The sequence below is a fragment of the Pipistrellus hanaki genome (genome assembly GCF_964339955.1).
Source record: "Pipistrellus hanaki genome assembly, chromosome: 11".
Classification (NCBI taxonomy): Eukaryota; Metazoa; Chordata; class Mammalia; order Chiroptera; family Vespertilionidae; genus Pipistrellus; species Pipistrellus hanaki.
This window is the reverse complement of record NC_140513.1, coordinates 18,581,406-18,603,854: the sequence shown is the minus strand read 5'-3', so window position 1 is coordinate 18,603,854 and position 22,449 is coordinate 18,581,406. Positions and strand designations below refer to the sequence as shown.

General features: G+C 45.2%; 1 protein-coding gene across 3 annotated transcripts in view; it reads right to left on the bottom strand.

Moving 5' to 3' along the window:
• Positions 1-977: 977 nt before the first annotated feature.
• LOC311630570 (U3 small nucleolar RNA-associated protein 14 homolog A-like) overlaps positions 978-22,449 on the bottom strand; it is a 75,154-nt gene continuing 53,682 nt past the window's right edge. For all 3 annotated transcript variants that reach the window (XM_084899734.1, XM_084899733.1, XM_084899735.1), the window contains one exon: positions 978-6,033. In XM_084899734.1, coding sequence (XP_084755860.1) covers positions 3,596-5,938 — 2,343 coding nt within the window. In that variant the 5' untranslated portion in view covers positions 5,939-6,033 and the 3' untranslated portion in view covers positions 978-3,595. The remainder of the gene's footprint in view (positions 6,034-22,449) is intronic.

The window sequence follows — 22,449 nt, the reverse complement described above, 5'->3', positions numbered from 1 at the left end:
TTTTCTGTATCTGACCATCCAACCTAGTCAGAGCCACTATTATCTCCACTTGGATTCCAGCTATAGGTCCTAACTGGTCTGCTCTTCCATGCTCCTTTTCATTCTGTTCTACCCCCATCATTCTGTTCTACCCCCATCATTCTGTTCTAAACCCAACAGCCAGAGTGGTCCTGTGAAAATAATTTATTTCCTTAGTCCAATAAATCTGCATGGTTTGCTCCATCTGTTCAAACGCCATCTAATCAGAGCCCTTCCCTAATCTCTCCTCAAGTCACTCTAATCAGGTTTCAAGTCCCACCCTTCTGCTGGAAGAAGAATGACCTCCACATTGCAAAACTCCACTGTCAGTTCTCAGGTCTCCATCTACCCAATGGCGTCTCCATCTACCTACTGTACTGCCTATGTCCTTTACCCAACTTTTCCTTTATAAACATTTTATATTTATTTATCATATATATTTATTTGTTGTCTCCTGTAAGCACCCAACACTTTGCCTTTTATACTCACTACCTTATCCCTGGCACCTACAACTGTGCATAACTCAAAGCAGGTCAATAAATACTTGCTGAATGAATGACCTCACCACAAGAAGTGCCAAAATAGAAGTGTGATCCCAGTGCAGGACGTGATTATATGTCTGGATAAGAGGTGATCAGCAGTAGGAGCAGCCTCCTTGGACAAAATGATATGACACTGAGTTGTTTGGGCAAAAGTTTGAGAATCATTTTCCAATAGCAAGGGAGAAATAATGCCCTTTGAAGCTTGACCTTAATTCCAATTCAAGTATCACCATTCACAGGCAGTCTTTCCTTTGGCAAGAGTCAAAGGAGCCTCACATCCAAACTCCTTTCACATAAACCGGATCCTGCCTTTAGGGCTTCTTCCCAGTGTCCAGTGGAAATGGAGGCTTATAGCTGTCAGCACAGGGCAACCAGTGTCCATGGTTCAGCCCACATAGAAGATGACCCATAAAGAAAATTTGCTTAGAGATTTTTAACGAGCATATTTGACCAAACCAGACCTGTAGGAGGTTCAATGTTGCTGGGGATGTGCCGTTTTGTTGGAACAGCTGCAACCTGTAGTGCCTTGAAAGGAATGAGTCATGCTCATTCACACAGCGGGCACTCTCTTGCCTCTGGAGAGAGCAGGTTGATTTCAGTAGCTGCCACTAGAGGTCTATTCACAGCTGGAAATCACTCCTGCAGCTCAGGGATCTGGGAGGCACCTGGCCCAGGGTCTGCCCCAAGAGTATACTGAGCTCACATCACAGCTACCAGTGGCCTTTTCATCCCTTCAGGGACCCCCTTTCCCCAAAACCATGGGAGAACAATTCCTTGGAAGTGCAGGCTGTTCTGAGCTGTGGGTTAAGGGTAGAGAGAGATGAGGAGGTGGTTTCTGGTCATTAAATGAGCTTTTTTACATTAAGTAGTAGCATTTGCAATTACCCACAGCAGGTCTTCTTTCATGTAAAAGTATTTCTCCAGAGGTCTATGTAGGAATCAAGTAGTTTTTATGCAAAAGAGACAAGTGCTCACAATCTGAAGGAATCCTTCAAGAATCCTGAGTAGAATTGATAACTCTGAACAATAAATCTATTTGGTAAATTCATGCCTCAGGGTTGATTTACATGGTTCTTTGATTTGTCTGCAGATGAGTTTGAAGTATTAGCCCTGTGTGCTTTAGAGTCCAGCTATACTTCATATGCTAATCCAGTCTATCTCCTTTTAAAGAGGTAAAATGTATATAACATGAAATTCACCATTTTACCCACTTTAAAGTGTGACACAACTCTCACCACTAATTCCAGAACATTTTTGTTCCTTTTTTTTTTTTAATCCTAAAGGATATGTTTTAGTGATTGGAGAGAGAGAGAGAGAGAGAGAGAGAGAGAGAGAGAGAGAGAGAGAGAGAGAGAAATATCGACTGGATGCCTCCAATACACACCCTGACCAGGGATGGAACTTGCAACCTAAATATGTGCCCTGATTAGGAATTGAACCTGCAATCTTCTGGTATACAGGAAGATGTTCCGACTAATGGAGCCACCCAGCTAGGGATAATTCCAGAACATTTCATCATCCTAAAAAGAAATTTGTATTCACTAAGCAATTATTCCCTATGTCCCTTCCTTTAGCCCTTGCTTTCTGTCTCTATGAATTTATATATCCTGGAAATTTCATATAAATGATATCATAGGACATGTGGTTTTTGTGTCTGGATTCTTTAACTTATAACATTTTCAAGACTAAGCCATGTTGTGATCGGTATCAGTACTTCATTGCCCTCATGCCTGAATAATATCCCATTATATGCATATACCACATTTTGACATTTAGGTCATTTGCACCTCTTGTCTACTATGAGTATTGCTGTTATAGACATTTCTGCACAGTTCTCTTGGGTATATACGTGGGAGTGCAATGATTGCTTGTTTTTGCATTCAACATTGAGTGCTTATTCTCTACCAGGCTTCCTGCATGCTGTTCATTCATTCAACAAACATATACCAGGTAATGGAAATACAACCATGAACAAACATGCAAAGGTCCCAGCTTTCATATAGGTCCCAGCAAAAGAAACAAACAAACAAAAAACCCACAGATAAGCAAATAAAGTAATTTCAGATGAGGGTTGAGGACTATTTTAAAGTGTGTGGCAGGATGGAAAGAAGAAACTCCTGAAAAGTGGAATGAGGAAGTAGGAGCCAACATCATAGGATGATAAGTCACTAGGTCCATTCACCAGGATACTCACTTCCACGTATGATCATAGGGAAACAGTCAGGCAGGAATCCCCTGCAGGGTCATGAAGTCAACAGCAACAAGGACTAGCTAAACCCAGATCCATCCAAGATGGAGAAAAAATTTGTAAGAGACTGACCTCACAGTTCATTATACCATCATTATAATGAAAACTGACACCACAAGTACCCTGTTTCCCCGAAAATAAGACAGTATCTTATATTAATTTTTTCTCCCAAAGATGTGCTAGGTCTTATTTTCAGGGGATGTCTTATCTTTCCATGCGTTAGGTCTTATTTTTGGAGAATGTCTTATTTTTGGGGAAACACGGTAGTAGGGGGGACAGAGGAGGAAGAACACCATGATACTTTTAGGACAGACCATATTAGGAACAAGACACACACACATCCAAACAGAAGGCTGAGTCAGAATTCAGTGCCACAAAGTTCAGAAACAACTCCCCCTTGGAAACACATAAAATCCCAAGAACTGACTGACCCAACACACAACTCACTCTCGAGTTCACCCATTCCACCTGGACATGTACTTTTACTTCTTTCACAACAATACCCTGAGAGACTTGCAACCAAAGGGGCAGCAGGTAGCTCAACCCCTGATCCTGTCTCCAGGAACCCCATCCTAACTCTTTTTCTCTACCTGAATAAAATTGGCTTTCACTCTCACCATGACTCATTCTTTTTTTTTTTAATAGATAAAAATTCCTTTATCCTAAAATGTGTGCTAACAAATTTTGAAATTGATCCTGTAGCTTGTAGTAAAACCCGGCCAATGGAGGAACACACTGTGGTCCTGCTTCTGGGCACTAAGATGTCACTCCTCCAGCAACTCAATCTTTAGGTTTTCTTCAGCTGTTTTTTGTGATGAATGGAGAGTCGTTTTGGATTCCTCTGCATGACAGAGAGGTCCGACCTTGAGGAAGACCGGTAGCCCACATCCTCTGCTTTTATAGGCTTAATGATATGTCCTGGCTTGGTGACAACCTTGGGTATAGTCAGCTTTTGGGAAGCTCTCTGGGTGTTCCATGTAGCTCCTATAGGGGTCTGGATGGTCCTCTCAAATTGTCGATGGTGGGTAAATGGATATGGAAGCACCCGCACCTGGTGAGCTGCTGCATGGATGTTTCGCTTCTCACTAATAATCACATTTGGTAAATTCTTGTCTTTTCTTGGGGGACCTTCAGGTGCTTTAATGAGAAACCGGCGTCTCTTCTTGGCACTGGGCTTCAGGCCCCCACCGCCCCACTCACCCCAGCCAGGTAGAGTCAGGTCCATGTCCTTTGGCTTACTCGCCTCCACAGTTTCTCTCTTCTCTTTCAAGAAATCTCTGATGACATCATCACCAGCAAAAGCTTCCTTTATCATTTGCTTTTGCTCTCTCTCTTGTTCATCTTCCAACTCCTCTATCGAGGGGACAGCCAAAGACTTCGCGGAAGGAGATTTTGTGATTAGGATGTTCTGTAGGTCAATCATTTGTTCCTCTGTTTTCTTCTTGGGAGCACTAGGCTGATTATTCCTCTCCAACTGCTGCCCTTCTAACGCAGGTCTAGGAAGCTCCTCATTTTGAAAGCATCCTTTGCTCAGTTCCTTTAGCTCCTCCAGAGTCTGTGCTCCCTCTGGCCTCTGTAGCAACAGGGACTCCTCTTCTCCCCCAGCAGGTCCCTCTCTCTGGACAGTCCTCGCTGAACCCATGTTTTGCTTCCTGCACTGATGGTTGTCTTTCTTGAGTTTCTGAGACAGTGCCCTCAGTTCGGACAGCACCTCCTGGGTGCTAGAATCTTTTGTTTCTTGTCTGCCCACTGGCTTGGTGTCCTGATTGAACCCCGACTTTTTCCTAAGCAATCGTCTTTCCTTAAATTCTTTCAACAAAATTTCTTCCTCTGCCACTGGTCTTCCTTCTTCCTCACTTTCAGAAGCCTCGTTGGCCATGGGCTCTGGAAGTTGTTCAGAGTCCTTCTGGATTTCAGCCTCTTTTGTGTCAGAGTGATTCCTGACCATCCAGGGATTCGGTCCATCTGCAGTCATGTGTGCCTCATTCACTGCATCAGAGTCAAGGAGATTACCCTCTTCTTCCTCACCTCCCTGCTCTTCCTCACTCTTGGAAGCTACCTGGACTTTCTGCGTCAGTTCTTTGTTTCTGGCCAACTGATCCTGCATAGCCTGGCGAGCCTCCAGATCATATTTGGCCATAATTGCCTTTGACTTTGCCCATTTTCCACTGTTCTGGTGCTTAAGGCTCATTCGCTCCATCATTCTGGCCTTTTCGAGTTCTTCCAGTTCTTCCAGTGCAACAGCGGGACTGGTCTTCCACAGCTTCTCAAACTCTTTTAGGGCTTTCTTGGCCTTTCCTTTCTTCAGAACTCTGTGATACTTTTTGCTTTTGATTTTCTTCTCTCTTCGAGCCCTGGCCTCATAGTAAGACTGCAGGGCCCTGGCCCTCTGAAGCTCTGCTCGGCGCATCTTAGCCATTTCTAGGCTCATGGCTTTGAGAGAGGCCTTTCCCACAGGAGTCAATAAAGGGTCTGTCACTGGCTGCTTGTTCTTACAGAGGAGATTAAAAATCTCCTGTTCCAGGGGTGTTTTTGCCTTCCAGCCGTTGAGCACATGCTCAATGGGAGCAAAGGCTGACAGCTCCTTTACCAGGGGGAAAACCAGCTGCTCTGCTTGTTGGTTCTTCTGAACGATGGGATCCCATTTGGAGAGCGTCTGTGAGGTTTTATTGAATGCCATTTCTCTGTGGACCCGCTCAACCTCCTCTTTGTTAAGGGGTAGCTCCACAGTCTTCTTTGATTTGACTCTATGCAGTTGCTTTTTCACAGTGGCCAATGAGGATGAAGTTTTAACGGATTCAAGCAGATCTGAAAGGACCAGCCTTTCTCCCGATCCTTTAGAACTAACCGTGAACTCTGACACCTTCAGAGAAGCCTCAGATCTCTCAGCCAATTTCCGCCTATTCTTTCCATCAAGGGAACTGATTGCTTCCAGAAGCTTTTGATGCTTTCGCTCTCCACCACCTTCCCCCTCATCTTCACTGGTGCTTGAGGGGTAGTCATTTGGCAAATCTTCTGGTTCTTCTTGTTCTCTTAGAGCCAGAAGGCTCTTCGCAGCCCTTATCTCCCACCATGACTGGTTCTTGAATTCTTTCCTATGAGAGTCAAGAGCCTGGAGGTCCTGGGCCATTCTGGGACAGGGCTAGACCCAGATTGGAACAGGTCTGGGTGAAAGGTGAATGGTCAGGGAAAGATTCTGTGAGCAGGAGACCTTCGAGCTGAGGCCTGAAATTTAAAAGGAAAAAAAAAAAAAAAAAAAGACCATCATGTTGTGATCTACAGGAAAAACCATGAGACTATGTGGGGAAAGTATTTGAGCAGAGGGGACAGCAATTGCAAAGGCCCTTAGAGATGAAGTTCTAAAATGTGCTCTCATCCACAGCCCTCCCTTCCTGCCTCCCTTCTGTGCATTTGAATTCTGATCCCCATGCCTGTGTTCAATTGTGGACCTTATTCATCTGCCACACCCAAGTTCTTCTCCATCTTCTACCTCTCCCTCTCTATAGTCAACAGTTAATTCAATTAAGTCTCTGGCATTTAAAAATATTTTTAATCTACCTTTCAATCCACTGAACCATAAAATCCCTTTACATTGCAGGAAGAATTCCTTCCACCACCTAACTGTCGCCTCAGCTTCCCTCCAATGCTTCTATCTTTCCAGTTATGACAACACCATCTAAGCACTCAGGCTCTAAATTCCTCTTTTCTCCATTTCTTCCCTACTCATTTGTTATAGAGACCTGCTGACTTTTCCTTTCATAATGTTTGTAGCAACAACACCTCCCTGTCCATTTCCAAAGGCACCCCACCCTAGTTTAAGAACTGATGACCTCAAGTTTGGATTACTTCTTTCTAGCCTCATTGGTCTCCCTGCTCCCACTCCTCTCCTCCCAACACCCCACCCTCTGAGAGCCTCCCTGTGCTGCAGTAACTTTCCCAAATGCACAGTTGCCAAAAGCTCTCCTTCTAGCCGAAATCGGTTTGGCTCAATGGATAGAGCGTCTGCTTGGGGACTGAAGGGTCCTGGGTTCGATTCCGGTCAAGGGCATGCACCTTGGTTGTGGGCATATCCCCAGTAGGGGGTGTGCAAGAGGCAGCTGATCGATGACTCTCTCTCATTGATGTTTCTAACTCTCTATCTCTCTCCCTTCCTCTCTGTAAAAAATCAATAAAATATATTTAAAAAAAAAAAAAAAAAAAAAGCTCTCCTTCTACTCATGCACATACGGGGTGAAATGTGGGCTGGTTAAGTATTCTGAAAAGAGACCAACAACCATATCAAAAGAGTGTTGCTGATAACTAGCTGAGGCTGGAAAAATTCTGTCCTTCCAGGTATCCTGTTCAATTTTTGGTCATTGTTATGAGTGAAGTGCAGAGAAGAGACACTAACCAAGTTGCAAGTGACAAAAAGTCAGAGCAATGGCAAATATGATAGGTATTTGTTTCCAACCTTCTAGAATGTTGAGTAAAAATGAGTAAGATGTTGGAAGGATAAATGAGATTTTTATTCAGATTCTAAAAATCAATTGCATGCATGCCAGGCCAGGGGTACACTTGCTTAACAACAGTTCATGTGAACAATGGGGTAAGGGACTCCTGGAGGAAAAGATGAGTCACAGGAAAGTGGTGATGCAAGCTCAGGAAGTAATTGACTCATTGTTCTTAGTTCCATGTAGATGAAATCAGGACCACATTTGAAGAGGAATACTGACCAACCCCAGAGTATCCTTGAATGAGCAATCAAAATTAAAATACCAATTCTAAAAAACAGATATCACTATTTCCAGAATGGTAGATCGAGCCTCAGATGAATCTATGTAATATAATTAAACTAAGGGCCAAATTTGTTCAAAGTCAGTAAAAAGCAATTGCCCAAAAGACAGATAAAAGGTCACTTTGGCAGGTTTAAAAACCATTGCAATTGCTTCTACATTTGAATGTAGAATTAACATTAAATATTTATTCAGCGATTTTTTTTTTCAAATTTAACTGAAAAATTGGAAATAAATCCCGTTGTCAGTTAGATTGTGATAGTTTGTATCCAAACAAGGGGAAAGCCATACTATACCCCCCACCAAAAAAAAAAAAAAAAAAAAAAATTCTGAGTGATTGTTGCTTTCATGCCAAAGACATCCTCAGCCTCATTTTGTTCTAATTCTGAACAGGATTTCTGAGATAGCAAGCTGCTGAATTACTCCTACTCCCTAAGTGTATCTAATACAAAACTAGTTCCTGTTTCTCAAGCCCTTCCTTACAATCACCCCGTCAAAGCCCAAATCCTTTAATAACCCCCTCCGACACTCTCTTAACAAGACACCATGATTATCTCTCATTGGAGCAAGCTAAATAAACCTACATTTGTTTAACTGTAGGTATGTTCCTGGAGGTCTTTGGCTGGTGGACATTGAAACAAATATTTGTTGAATATGTGCTATGTGCTAGGCACTGTACTAGGTGATGAAGTAAAGAGTTAATTACAGATAAGAAAATAAAGGAGGCTGAATCAATTCCAGTGCTACTGATGATGGGGTTGGGGGTGAGGAAAAATTAGGAACAAAGTCAAAGTAGTAGATGTTGGACAAGTTGTGTACCAGGATACCTGGCTCACTCACACCTTCTACCGCAGGTCCCTGTTGAACAGGCATAGTCAGGCTCTGTACCAAGTGGCACACATAAGGGTGGCCCCCAACCTCCAATGGGGCCTCTCCTACAGACTAGGAGCCCATGCCTTGGTGTGGCCTTGCTCAAAGAAGACGTGTTAAGCCAATTATATTCCCACCTCAGGATGCTGACCTAAAATTCACACAGGCCAGTTCCAGCTGTCAATAAAGTCAAAAGAATTATTAAGAGTTCCCCCACTGTAGAGGAAACTGGGGGGGGAGGGGGGGGGATTAACCACATGAGGAAACTGTGCAGGTGAAATACAGCTAGCCACTGGACTGAAGTTTAACATTTGTATTTAATTTTCAATTAATTTAAATTTAAATTTGTGGCTCCTGGCTATAGTGCAACTCCAGTATCTCCTCCCTACTCCTCCTAGACTCCAACAGCCACTCCAGCCTCAATGGCACTTGTTGTAGCTTTGTTTTTATACTTTGTATTTGATTTGTTTATCCCCCTCAATAGATTGGAAGCTCCCTGAGATAGGAAACATCCAATTTTTCATTTCCCTATTCCCAAAGCCTAGTACAGGGCCTGGCACAAAGTAGCTGCTCAGTGTATGTATGTCCACAACCAAGTGATGAATATCCAGTTAGGAGGTGCATTTGTCAGAACAGAACCAACAGGAGATATATATATAGATACACACATGCATACACTAAGTGGCCAGATTATTATAATTTCTGAACGCATAATAATCTGGCCACTCAGTGTATATCCTATATAATAAAAGACTAATATTCAAATTGTCCCCTCAACCAGGAGTTCAACCAGCAGGCAGGCCGGCCAACCGCCCATGTCACTTCCCCCGGCCAGGCTGGCCCGACCCCACCCATGCATGAATTCATGGACTGGGCCTCTAATATACATATACATACACATATACATATATATACACATATATACATATATATATATATATATATATACATATACATACATAGACACACACACACATAAACACACTGAGTAGCCAGATTATTATGCATTCAGAGATCATAATAATCTGGCCACTCATTGTATTTATGTGTTTATATTTATATAAGGTGCCCCAAAAAAGTATATATACATTTTGAGTAATTATAATGGCATGTTTATTAACATAAATTTCATTTTCAAAATTGAGCTATCAGCTGTGAAAGTATATATACTACATTTTTGGGGATGCCCTGTATGCAAAGAGATTTAGTATAAGGACTTGGCTGACATGAGGATGAAGGCTGACAAGTCCCAAGGTCTGCGGGATGAGTTTCCAAGCAGCAGGCGCAGGAGAGTCTGGTGCACATCCAGTCTAAAGTCTGGCAGGCTAGAGACCCAGGAAGAGCCAACATTTCAGTTCAAGTCCAAAGGCAGGAAGAAAGCCAACGTCCCAGTTAAAGGCAGTTAGGCAAAAAGCATTCTCTCTTATTCAGGAGAGGATAAGCCTTTTTGTTCTATTCAAGGCTTCAACGGATTGGACGAGGCCCGCCACATTAGGGAGGGCAATTTGCTCTACTCAGATTTAAATGTTAATCTCACCCAAAAACAATTTCACAGAAACACCCAGAGTAATGTTTGACCAAAAATTTCTACGTGCTCCATGGCCCAGTCTGGTTGATACATAAAATTAATCGCGGATGGGTACCAGGGGAGATGGAATGTCTATTTCTGAGTGTGTGTTTAAGGAAAATTTTATTGTAATTAGGCAAATAGTTTAAAACATAATTTAGGAAGTTGTCCCAACTTTGCCTGAATGCAGCCCTTATCTCCTTCCTGGAAGGAGAGAGGAAAGAACAGGGTAAAATCCATCAACTCTGGCTCAGCACATGATTCTCTTCATGGGACACTGAGTACTGCAGGTGCTGCTGGGGAGATGGGCGGCCCAGCAGCACCTGCAGTACTGATTCATCCCCAGATAAAGAGAGAGGGGAAGACCACCAGGAGCTGAGCTCTGGCGCCCTCAAAATTCTGAACTACATAAATCGGGGTGCCTGAACATTCATTCCTAGATATGGTCCCTGCTAACCCTGAAACTGTTGTTTTGCACAAGACTAAGTGTTTGCTATTTCAAAAACTCAAAGACTCTGGCCTCCAGTTTAGAAAGCTACTATCTTAATTCAATCTCTGGTAAAATGCTCACGCTTTGTGCTTGGGACAAAAGGACTGTGGCACGCGCCTGCCACCTGGTGGCAAGATGTTGAAAGATGTGCAAAAGGCTTTCACCCTAAAGTTCTGATTTAGCCAAAATACAAGACAGAAAGGGCATGCTTTGGACTTGCATCAGTGAAACAGAATTATGTCAATAGAGGCACTAAACCTGGAAAAGAACTTAGTCAACTACCCCAATTTCCAGATGAAAAAACTAAGGCTTCGAGATACTTTGTGACTCACTCAAAAATTTATAGGCACTAAGTGACCAGAGCTATATTGTCATCTCCAATCAAGTGTCATTGCCCCTCCAACCCAACTCTAAAATATAACTTTTTTTTTTATTTGAAAGCCACTAAAGACTTGATTAACTGGTAGAATTGTTAGCAATTGAATACAATTATAAACCAAACAAAGTGCCAATTTCATGATGATAACTCTTGTGATGAGCACAGGTCTTTGCAAAGAGACTGTCTTTTCATACGTGACAAAACCTTGCCAGGGTTGAATCCTGAACTTGCTCTTTCAGTTTAAATAAACAGAGATGGATGTGCATTAGCAAAATCAAGCGAGTTATCAATTCCCTCTACAGGAAGGGCATGCCACTTTTTTATTTATGCTTTCGTTCATTAAATATGCATTAAACATTGCTATGTTGTGCTAGGTGCTGGGGATACCATGAGGAGAAAACAAATGAGATTTCTGCTCTCATGGAGCTCACAGTCTGGTGGAGGAAGACCAACAAGCTAACATGCAAGTGCTGTGCCAGGTGGTGAGGAGGATGATGCACATGTGGTCAGGGAACTAGAGCTGGAGGAGGCAGCTGTCGACGAACCAGCTACAGCCCCTGGTTCTGGAAAGTCAGCAGTGTCTGAGGGGGCCAGATTCCAGACATGGTGGGAGCCAGAATAGCCAATAGGAATTGCTAAAAGGCAATCCTGCCAAAATTGGAGTCATGTGAAAGTGGGTATTAAGAAGATCCAGCCCAGCCGGAGTGGCTCAGTTGGCTGGAGCATTATCCTGTGCACCTTAAGGTTGCTGGTTCAATTCCCTGTCAGAACACATGCCTGGGTTATAGGTTTAATCCCTGGTCAGGGCACATCTCACATTGATGTTGCGCTCTCTCTCTCTTTCTCTCTCTCTCTAACCTGTTCTCGGGAGAGGATGAAAAAGAGAAGATGATCCATATGGTCCATTACTCTTACTTGGCTGTGAAGAGCTCACCTTTGGAATGCTAAGAGCTGGATGTGGTTGTGAGCGGAAACACAAGGAAGGGCAGAAGGAGGCAGTAACCGAGGTTGGACCCCTGAGTCCCAGGTCTGGGAAGCTGTCGACTGGGCTAAGGGAAGGAGAATATTAATACACATCTTGCCTCTGTCTGGATTGGCTCAGGGACTGGCATCAGGCTGAGCCAACAAGGGAGGGGGTGCCAGCTCAGGCGGCTTCTGTGGTGAGGGTGCCAGCAGGGGCCAGATGGAAACTCTCACCGTAATGTTAATTCATTCCTCTGTGGTTTTTTGTTCAGACAAATGTTGGTCTCTTGTGGGTTTAGCTTAAAGCTATTGGCTGTGTGGGGCGAAGGCCCCACATCCTTGATTTGCTTTAATTTCCAATTCTTTGGTCAGCTGAGTTTAAAGGAAGAGATGATCAAGGACCTGGCTACTAGAAAGACACGATAATACTTTATAGAGCTGGGGAGACGCTGCTAGTTCCTTCCAGAGCTGAGGCACACCCTAGCCTGGGAAATTCATTCTCTCCCACTTCTAATGCAACACCAGTCTGTGAAGTTTGAGGGCAGGCAGCGAGCCTCTGTCCTTGAACATGTCTAATCCAACATCTCCTTGGGAAGAACACTGACTCCTCCAGGTGGGAAGTTGGCTTGGAGCAAAGCAAGATGGAAGACAGACTGTTTGACTCATGGTGTCACAGTGTCTTGTCTGTCCATTGGACTGGGTCCCCCTGAGGAATTCCCCACACCCACACCTGCCCTGGGACACTGAGCTGGACCCTCTGAAGTGAACTCTGGTCCAAGTGGCAAGAGAACTGCTTCTACCAGAGCTTGGCCACAGACTAGCCCTGCGACTCTGGGCTAACTCTCACTCACTGACTCAGTTTCCTTAGCTGCTCCTGAGATAATTTTCAATACTGGGAATAAAAACTAGTGTCATGGCCAAGGATGAAAACATTATGCTAGATATTACATGTCGTCCAAGAGACAGTAAATTTAATGGCCCCAGAGTGGTTTCAGGCCTTGGCGAGGATTTTATTTCCCGAGCGCCGAAGAAGCTAGTGCCACCTTCTATTTCTGTACCGCATCCGAAAAGTCATAAATAGTTAACTGCATGAGTCCTCCTTAAACACCTACTTGGAGCATCTAGAAATAGCCTCAGGGGGCTCAGTGCATATTTCCTCAGGTCCTCCTCTTAATCCTTCAACACTGGTGGGAACAATTTACTGTTACTGTCGCCCATGGACTTGCAGAGACAAAAGCAGGGTCCCTTGGGAGGTGGAGCCTAGCATCGATTCTCTCTATAAACAAGGGGGTGAGAGATGCCACTGCTCTTTGCCTTGGTTTCCCTACTAGGAAAAGCAGGGAGGGGGAGGGAAGCTCCCATCCCCAAGGTGCACAGCAATCTACCTTGATTGGGAAGCTTCCACGGATTCTTTGGCAAAGCAGGGCCTGCAGCAGCCAAGAGCTATTATGAAAGTCAAGTCCACACTCATTATGTGCCTCTGCAGTGCATGTCACCCCCACCGCTGTTTCCTATCTCCAGGCCGAGTGGGGCTCTCCTGCCTGTTTTCCAGCCCAGTGGCATGACCCGAGGCTGTCTATCCATCACACTTTTGATGGACAAGGGGCAGAAACAGCCAAACCCAGCTCAGCGGCCTGCCTGCCCATACCAGCCATGTCTCCGCTTTCTTTATGCTTAACCTCCCTCTGACTCCCAGCCCATCTCCTTCAGGAAAACAGCCCTGCAAACAGACTACCAGCCCAGAGTGCTACTGTCAGCCCAGACGGAAGGGCAGGGCAGCAATACCAGGCAGCCTCCGTGCCCTCTGCCTTCTCTCCAAACCCTCCCAACAATGCATGGTGATTAGCTGCATCTCGGGCCCCCTGAAACCCCTTAACCTGGAAAATCAGGCAGACTTTTCACGACAGCAATCAGCTCCCAGACACATCGAGCCATAATGTGATTACGCCATTTACCAAAATGCAAAGAGAGATACTTGAGGCGTTTCTGATTAGGGCTGACATTATCCCTCTAATGGGCCACTGCATTAATCAAAGCTGTTGCTATGACTATGGCGATGGTGGGGAAATAACCCCAGCTTGATTCTGGGCCTACCAAACACCACCAAAGGAAGAGGTCAGCTTTTGTCAGGGACACACCAGAACTATTTCTTCCTGCTCGAGAAGGGCTCTCTATTGAAATTGCAGCAGCAGCGAGAAAGAGAGGCCTCTGTTCTCTTTCACTACGTTAGGGTGTTCTGGTTCCTTTGCTCGTGATGACTCGATAGCATTGTCTTGGGACAGTCTGGGGGTGGGGATATGGAGGCTGATTTGTGGGGCCATCAGAGTCTTCTGCTTTCCAGAACTGTCTTCACTGCTGGTGGCCCCTGAGAATTGGGGGTTGGGGGGTAATGAGAATCCGGGGGTGGGTCCAGAGAGTGATGCATGGAAAAGCCCAGCTCTCCCTATAGAATGACCTCTGGGCTCCTGCTGCTCTCTCCATTCCAAAGCCACTAAGGCCTTTGGCAGAGACAAACCCTTACCACACACCCTATGACAGGCAGATGGAAAAACTGAAGCAGAAATGAAACAGACCTGAAGGGCCCGGTGGAAAACCATTCCACCTCTGCTCTGTGCTGCAGGGAATCCAGGAACCACAGTGAAGGAGAGGGGAGACCAGGCGGTGGGCACCAGGTGGGACCCTCGGAATCTCCCCCTGGTTAGTCAGAGGTACACAGCTCTATGGACCCAAGGCAGCTGGCTCGGGCCCAGGGGAAAGGGAGCCTGCACACCTCCCCCTACTCCAGGGACAGAGCACTGGAGCTGAACCAGGAACTCTCAATCCCACTCACAGCCCTTCTAGAATTTCCTCTGGAGCCTTGGTTTGCCCATCTTCAGAATGGGGGCAATGGCATCTGCTCTGCTGTCCTCCCGGGAGAGTAAAAGTTCAAATCACTTCACTTGGGGGACAGTGACCTGTAAACGCTAGAGCTCAGATCTTCAAACCTGGCTGCGCTGGGAGCCACCAAAGAAGTTTCTTAAAGTTCTGGTGCCTGGGCCCTGTATCAGACACTGGTTTCACTGGTCTGGGAGGCGGCCTGGGCGTGGGAATGTTTCGAAGCTCTCAGATGTCTCACCTGGTGCCAAGGTTGAGAAGCATTGCTCTCAGAGCTGTGGGGAGCTGTTCTCCCTCTTTGAGCATCATTCCCAATGTTTTTTAATGATAAGAATTCTAAAAATAAAAACCTTTTGTGAGGATAAATGGAGAAGATATACCTGAAAGTGCATAAGATGTTACATTCCAGAAGCCTAATTAATGCTTACGGCCCTCGTTAGAGGCCACGGTCTCTGTTTCAGGGGAAAGAGCTTTGTCCTCGGACTGAGACCCCGGACAGCACCTCACCCCTTAGCCGTCTGACTGCAGGCAAGTTACTAGCTAACAGGGTGCGTCTGTGACACCCGGAGCCTTTCACATGCAGTGATCTCTAATTACAGCGATAACCCAGTGATGGGCTCTCTAAAGCAACATCATAAGGGATTCAGGCCATCAACGGAGGAGCTTGGGTTTTAGTCCAAATTTGTCTTGTTCCAAAACGAGTTCTTTCTATGACCTGCTTGGTTAGAACTGACCCCTGTTGGGAGCTGCCCTGAAAACAGGGGGCTTTTTCCTTGGAGCTGCCCTGAAAGCAGGGGTCTCTTGGTGGACACAGCTCTGGTAGGACAAAAGTCATAGCTCTCATGAGAACGTGCTGTTCAGCTTGTTTTGCATCTTGTTAATGTAAAAATACTACTGACCTTTGTAAAGAATAACATATACTGTTTAACCTGCTGTTTGCGTATAGATTAGGAAACAATTCTCTGCTTACGTGCAGAAACAAAGATGTGGTGCTGGGTAAATACTTAGCCTAAAGGTCAGCAGATATTTATCTGCTGACCTGTATCTTGTACCTCCCTGCTTTTGCTGTATAAAAACGAGCTAAGAAATAAACTCGGGACTGCAGACTTCAGTCTCAGTCCTCCCGACCCCATCTTTTCCTGTCTTTCTTTTTTCTCATCCTCACCCCCTCAATCAGGTACTGTTCGTTGCCGGCAGGTTCCGGCAGACCCCAATCAGTTTTGTCATTCACTGTGTACATGCACAAGGTCTTGAGCCATGGTCTCCGTGTGTTACAATGAAAGCAAGTGTCAGAACTCTGCACACAGACTCTCACTCATTAGCAAGCAGAGGCACAAATAGGCCTGTGGCCTGCGCTGCGAGTCCGGCAACATCCAGAACCATGGTCTGTGGGTGTCCAGCAGAGCCCTGCTCGGGAGCTTCGCTCAGGGTGGAGGTGACAGTTTAGCACCAGGATGCAGGTGACCTTGTAGTCAGGCTAGGAGCAACAATCCTCTGGTGATCAGTCTAACAAATACAGGACCCGTTTGGAGTCACAAGTTCATAGGTCCAAGGGTCTGGTCATAGGTGGAGACAGGGCTGTAGGGTCTGAGAGAGGCTAAAGGGGACGGATGAAGCCAAACTGTTGGACAAGGGCAGGTCATGTGCCAGTTTAAGAAAGTTGTAACTTAATCCTGGAGAGCTCAGGGAGCCTTTGTCAGATTTTCAGCAAGGAAGAGATGTAGCAATATTTGCATGTTAGAGCAATTACTGTGAAGCTATAAAAGGATACACTGGAAAGGTTAAGATTGGAAATGGGAAATCTAAGTGACAGACAAGGAATGATAAGGTTCTGGCATATGGCAGCCACCATGGGGATGGAGAGAAGGGAACTGATTTAATATTTATTCAGAAGAGGGAATCAGCAGAGTTTGTTGACAGATGGGATGTTGGATGCAAAACGGACTCGGTAATAGCATTCAAGGTGGTATGTCTTTTTGTTTTAATTCCATTTCTTGAGGTCATCCATGACCTATTTGGGAATGGACCAAGGACAGAATGCTGGCGTGGGTCAATATTTCAGGAGCATGAGGAGAAAAACCAGCTAGGAAAGAATTCAGAGAACAAAATTAGTCAAGACAGGGGTGCTGGAACTACACATGGGAGCCTTAAGCAGACATTGCCAGGACCCGGTTGGAGCTGATGCCCAGGTAGGGGTTCTAGACTGAGGAGAAGGATTCCTGGGGAAAAGGACCCAGGAAGGCTTGAAAACCCTTGAATGAGATGGAGTGGAGACTAAGACTAAATGACTTTATATTGGGCGACTTGCTCCAAGAACAATGGGGTCTGGGTGGTTTATTCGTTCAGTTGACAAGGGTGACCAACTGTCCCTTCTAGGTTGCCCAGGACAGTTCCGGTTTTAACACTGAAAGCCTGTGTTAAAAAATCTTGCTGTCCCGGGAAAAGTGGGATGGTTGGTCATTCTGGTTAACAAACATTTCCTGACCATCTGCCACATGCCACTTCCTGAGTTGGATGGTACAGAGATTAATAATGCCTGGAGGGGTGCTTAAAACTGTCAAAGGGAGGTTGAGTTTCCATCTCCTTTCTCTTACTGCCAAGGGCAAGTTAAAGGGAGGTAGTCTGGATATAAACTGGGACTGAAAAACACTCTTAGCAAAACAAAGCTGTGGTGTGAGTTCATAGGAGAGTCTGTTGATAGGAGAAATACTGCCTCTTGTATAAAATTGAGAGGGACAAGAAGTTATGCTTAGTTTGTGTCAGTTTTCAAAATAATTGTGTTAAGAGGGGAAATAATTTTTCTTATAAAGCTAAGGACCGCCTGCAGGATAAAATATGCTTGGTTTTAGAAGGCGCTGAGGACCAGCTGTAACTGGGAGAGGGAACCCCTGGCCAGCCCCTGTGTTAGTCCCTCAGGCTGTTGTAACAAGTGACCACAGTCTAAGTGGCTTAACACAATAGAATTTGTTTTCTCCCGGTTCTGGAGACGAAAAGTTGGAAATGAAGCTGTCGGCAGAACTGCACTGTGGGTGTCATTGGGTGCTCCTTGACTGACACTGCATGACCCCGATCTCTGCCTCCATCCTCACATGGCCTTCTTCCTTATGTTTCTCCACATGTCTTCTTCTTCTTGGTAATCTTCCCATGCTTTTTCATATAAGGACAGCTGTGGTTGCACTTAGGGCTCACCCAGGTAATCCGGGATGATCCCATCTCCAGTTCCTTACGTTAATAATTGCATCTTGAAGACCCTTTTTCCAAATGAGGTCACATTCACTGGGTTCCAGGGATTAGGAACTGGACATTATCTTTTTGGGGAAGGGGAGTCACAATTCACCCACTACTCCTTCATTAATATAATCTGAGCTCATCCCCTCTTGTGTGATACAAGGGGCAAGGAGAGGCCCCGGAGCTGACAAAGACACCCTCCTCCCCAGTCCCAGCTGCACATGAGCATAAAGCCACCGACAGGCCCTCGTGTGTGGTTGTCCAGCTCACACACTGCACAAAGCCCTGGCTGAGGGGTAATTGGAGAAGATACTGAGATACAGCCTGCTCTCTGCAGGCCAAACCACATGTCCTGTCAGCACTGCACCTCTGAGAGAAAGGGACTTCCCAGTCCCAAGTAGGGCGCTTGCTCAGAAGAGGGCTCCATTTTCTGATTTGAACAAAGGTGCCATATATGCTCTGGGGGAACCTGGCCACTGACATTCATTACCCCAACTGTGTTGCAGTGGCCAATTAGGGGTGATGGTATAAACTAGTTACTAAAATTTTCCAGGACCATGCAAAACCTGCCGGACATCAGTAGAGGCTGAGGAGGGACCAGTGGTTTATTTGGGAAGCAGTGGCATGAAGAGGGAAACGAGGGGAGCACAGCAATAGGAGGGAGTCAGAGGAGGGAGCTGCTGGAAGCAGAGGGAGGGAGCAGTGATCTGGGGACAGCCTCCATGCCAGCAAACCCTCTATCCTTACCCACTGCCTTCCAAGCAGTGAGGCATCAGCCCTTCTGTGATAGGGGCTGAGAGGGGATGTACCTAAGCTGAGACCTGCTTCCCAAACCCATCTACCTCTACTCCATGGCCTGTAAGATTTTGAAGTGGTAACCAGAGGCTCCTGCAGTAAACACCTGCTTGAATGTTCCCTGGGCACCGTATGCCTTTGTTTTGAAAAAAGCTGAGTGCTGTAGCATCTGAGCCAGGTGGAGAAGAGCAGCAGCATCCTCATTGTGGCCAACTGTGTGCCCAGCAGCAGATACCCACAGGCAATGACCCATCTGGAAAAAGAGTAAGACCAAACCCCTCTACTGAACCTGCTCAGAGAGCAGCCAGACACCCATTCTACAGGACAATGGGACAGGGAGAAGGGGCCTCTCCTTTCTGCAACCTCCAAACCTTTCTATACCCACTCTTTTATTGGATCCTCACATCAATGTCCCATGACAAGCCCATTTTACAGATCAGGAAACTAAGTCTTAGAGAGGCGGTGGTGTTGCTCAGAGGCAGGGGTCCATTCTCCTGATCAGTTTTTGCCAGTCAGAGTCATGGTTTTCTGACTCCTGCCTTTCTATTAAAGACATGCTGAGAATCTAAAGGCTGAGTTCCAATCTAGACTCCCCCTTGCAGAGGTCTGGGGCATGCTATTTAACCCTGCAGCAGCACTTACTCTGTAAATAAAAGAAATAACAATTATCTCCCCCATGATGACACAATGGAATAAAATGATTAAAAAGCAATTGCTAACAACTGAAATCAAATACATAAGGAGAGCAAATAACTGTGTTCTAACTTCCCTGGGAATTTAGATGTAATTTTTAAAAAAGACCAATCCCTGGATATCCATAAAGTTAGAGGGAGTCATTAATGAGATGGAAAGAAGAGTGGGTTTTCTTGATGGTTTTGCTAATAAGAAAAAGAGTCCGTCCATGTGTATTGTTTGTCAAAAAATGATATTTTCAGAAGCATGTGGAAAATTAATCATTAAGACTCTCTTACAGCCCAGACCCACTTACTATGTTCTCTGTGGCATGTGTACAACAAACTGCAAGATGACATTATGGTGACTACTCAGTGACTCATCAGGGTCACTGCCCCAGGAGATTTAGAATCTGGTGCTTATTCATGTCTTCCCTCAGAAAGCTTTATTATCTCTTGTGTTTGCCAGTGGCTAATGAGAAGTGATGGTGTAACTAATAGTTAAAATTTTTCAGAACTATGTGAAATACTTATTTTGAGAAGAGGAGGAAATTACAACTCTATCTTTGGCAGAAGGGATGCATTGTGATTTTAACAAATGCTGTGGCTGCTGGTCCTTAAGAGTTCAGGAGCAGATCAACATAATTTGATGAACAAGAATAATCCAGAGACAAATGGCAGGGGGGTGGGGGAGTTAGAGAGCAACCAAAGGACTTGTATGCATGCATATTAGAAAAACCAATGGACACAGACACTGGGGCAGTGGGGCTTGCCCAGAATAGGGATGGCTGGGGGGGGGCGGTCAGCCAGGGAAAAGGAGACATACGGTATGTAAAACTTTAGATAATTAAAAAAAAAAAAAAAAAAAAGAATTGAGGATCAGTTTAATATGCATCTCAGCTCTGGAGGCTGATAGTGGGCCTCCGGAGCTGAGATGCTCATCTCACTCCCATCCCTAGGAGCATGCTGGCCAGAGCTCATGCTTGTGGCTTTAAATTTCTGTGGCCTTGGTTTGGTCCATGAGGACTTTTTCTCTTTCATAATCCTTAACCATAGCAAGATGGGAAAAACCATGGGCATGCCAAATTGAGCAAGGCTCACCGGGATGTCAGAGACGGAGAGCCCAGAGCAGATGAGCGCTAGGGGACAAGAAAAAGTGCAATCTGTAGGTAACACCAGAAGAGGCGAGGCTTAGAAATTTAAACTCGAAATCCTGAGAAGTCTGACAACACATACCCAAATCTCAGAACCTAGAATGGGGGTCAGATTGAGACTGGTCCCCAGGGAGAGAAAAAGGAGAGAAGGCAGAGGAAGAAAATAATCAGGGCTGGGTCTCAAACACAGAGTACCCAAGCAGCACCGAGGCAAATGCTACATCCTAGAGACGGGGAATTGGATAACTCCCTCTCGATGCAGCAACCTTCACCTTCATAACATTTTGTGGGACTGAGCAGCATCAAACTCACTCAACACCCATTCCCACTCAGAGTGGCTGGAAACAGACATTATAATCCGAAGCTCACTTGCAGCTAGGGCTTCCATCCAAGTTAAGTTCCACCAATTAATATGCTCATGCCAGAGTTGAGTGGGGAAGTGAAGTGGAGACCATTCTCCAGGCAAGAAACATCATGAGGTCAGACTGTGGCAGCCATTAGATGACCCTCTCTGTTCATCTGTTCCTCCCTGCTCGTCCTCTGAAATCCACCCTCACATCCACCCCAGAAACCTTGCTTCCCACTGGCTAGGAATTCTCTCATTTTCCTTAATTCTCACAATGAAACAGGTCTTATTATTGGCCCCATTTTGCATTTGAGGACGCTGAAGCTTAAAGCAATTATGCAATTTCCCCCAAATCAAGTAAAGGGCAGGCTCTCCTGCCTGATTTATTGTGCATGTACTATGTGCCACTTGCCAAGCTAAGACCCACAACAGGGGCTATTTCACACATTCCTCACTATAAAGGCAATGCCAGCAGCAGGAGGTTTTCAGGGGTGGGCTTGGCTTAGATGGATCTGATTAAGAGAGCTTCGTCATTGGATTTCTTTTTTGATTGTTTATGATATGCTTTAATTGATTTTAGAGAGAGAAAGGAAAAGGGAGAGAGAGAAACACTGATATGAGGGAGAAACATTGATCAACTTCTTTCCACATACACCCCAACCAGTGATCAAACCTGCAACCTGGGTATGTGCTTGGACCAGGAATTGAACTGGACCAGATGAGGCTCAACCAGCTGATTTCTTTTCAATGATGTTCTATTTATCTCTAATAATTAGAATTGCCAGATAGAAAACAGAACAAGAATACAAGTTATATTTAAATTTGAGATAATGAATAATTATTTAGTGTAAGTAAGTCCTAGGCAATATTTGAACACTAGAGGCCCAGTATACAAAATTTGTGCACAGGTAGGGTCTGTAGGCCTAGCTGGCAATCAGGATTGATTCGGGCCTTCCTTCCCCCAGCTGCTGGCCGGAGCCTTCCTTAGTTTTGCGCCACCCCCTGGTGGTCAGCACACATCATAGCATAGCAAGTAGTGGAACTCCCAGTCTGTCAAACTCCCAAGGAGACAATTTGCATATTAGCGTTTTATTATATAGGACACTTAGACTAAAAAATGCTATGGACTGAATTCTGTCCCCACAACATTCATATGTTGAGGCCCTAACCCCGAGTGTAACTGTATGTGGGGGAAGGAAGTAATTAAGGTTAAAAGAGGTCATAAAGTGGGGTGTTAATCCAATGGGATTAGTGCCCTTATAAGAAGAGATACCAGAGGGTTGGCTTGCTGCTCACTCCGCCTCCTGAGGACACAGCAAGAAAAACCTAACCAGAAGTCGAAATCGACCCTGCCAGATCTTCATCTGGGGCTTCTAGCCTCCAGAGCTGCCACAAATTAAATTTCTATTGTTTAAGCACCCAACTCGTGGTGTTCTGTCACGGCAGCCTGAGCTAATATAGAGAGTGTGAGGTGATTTTTTTTTTTTTTTTTTTTTTTTTTTTTACTATTCCATCTGATGGATATACGAACA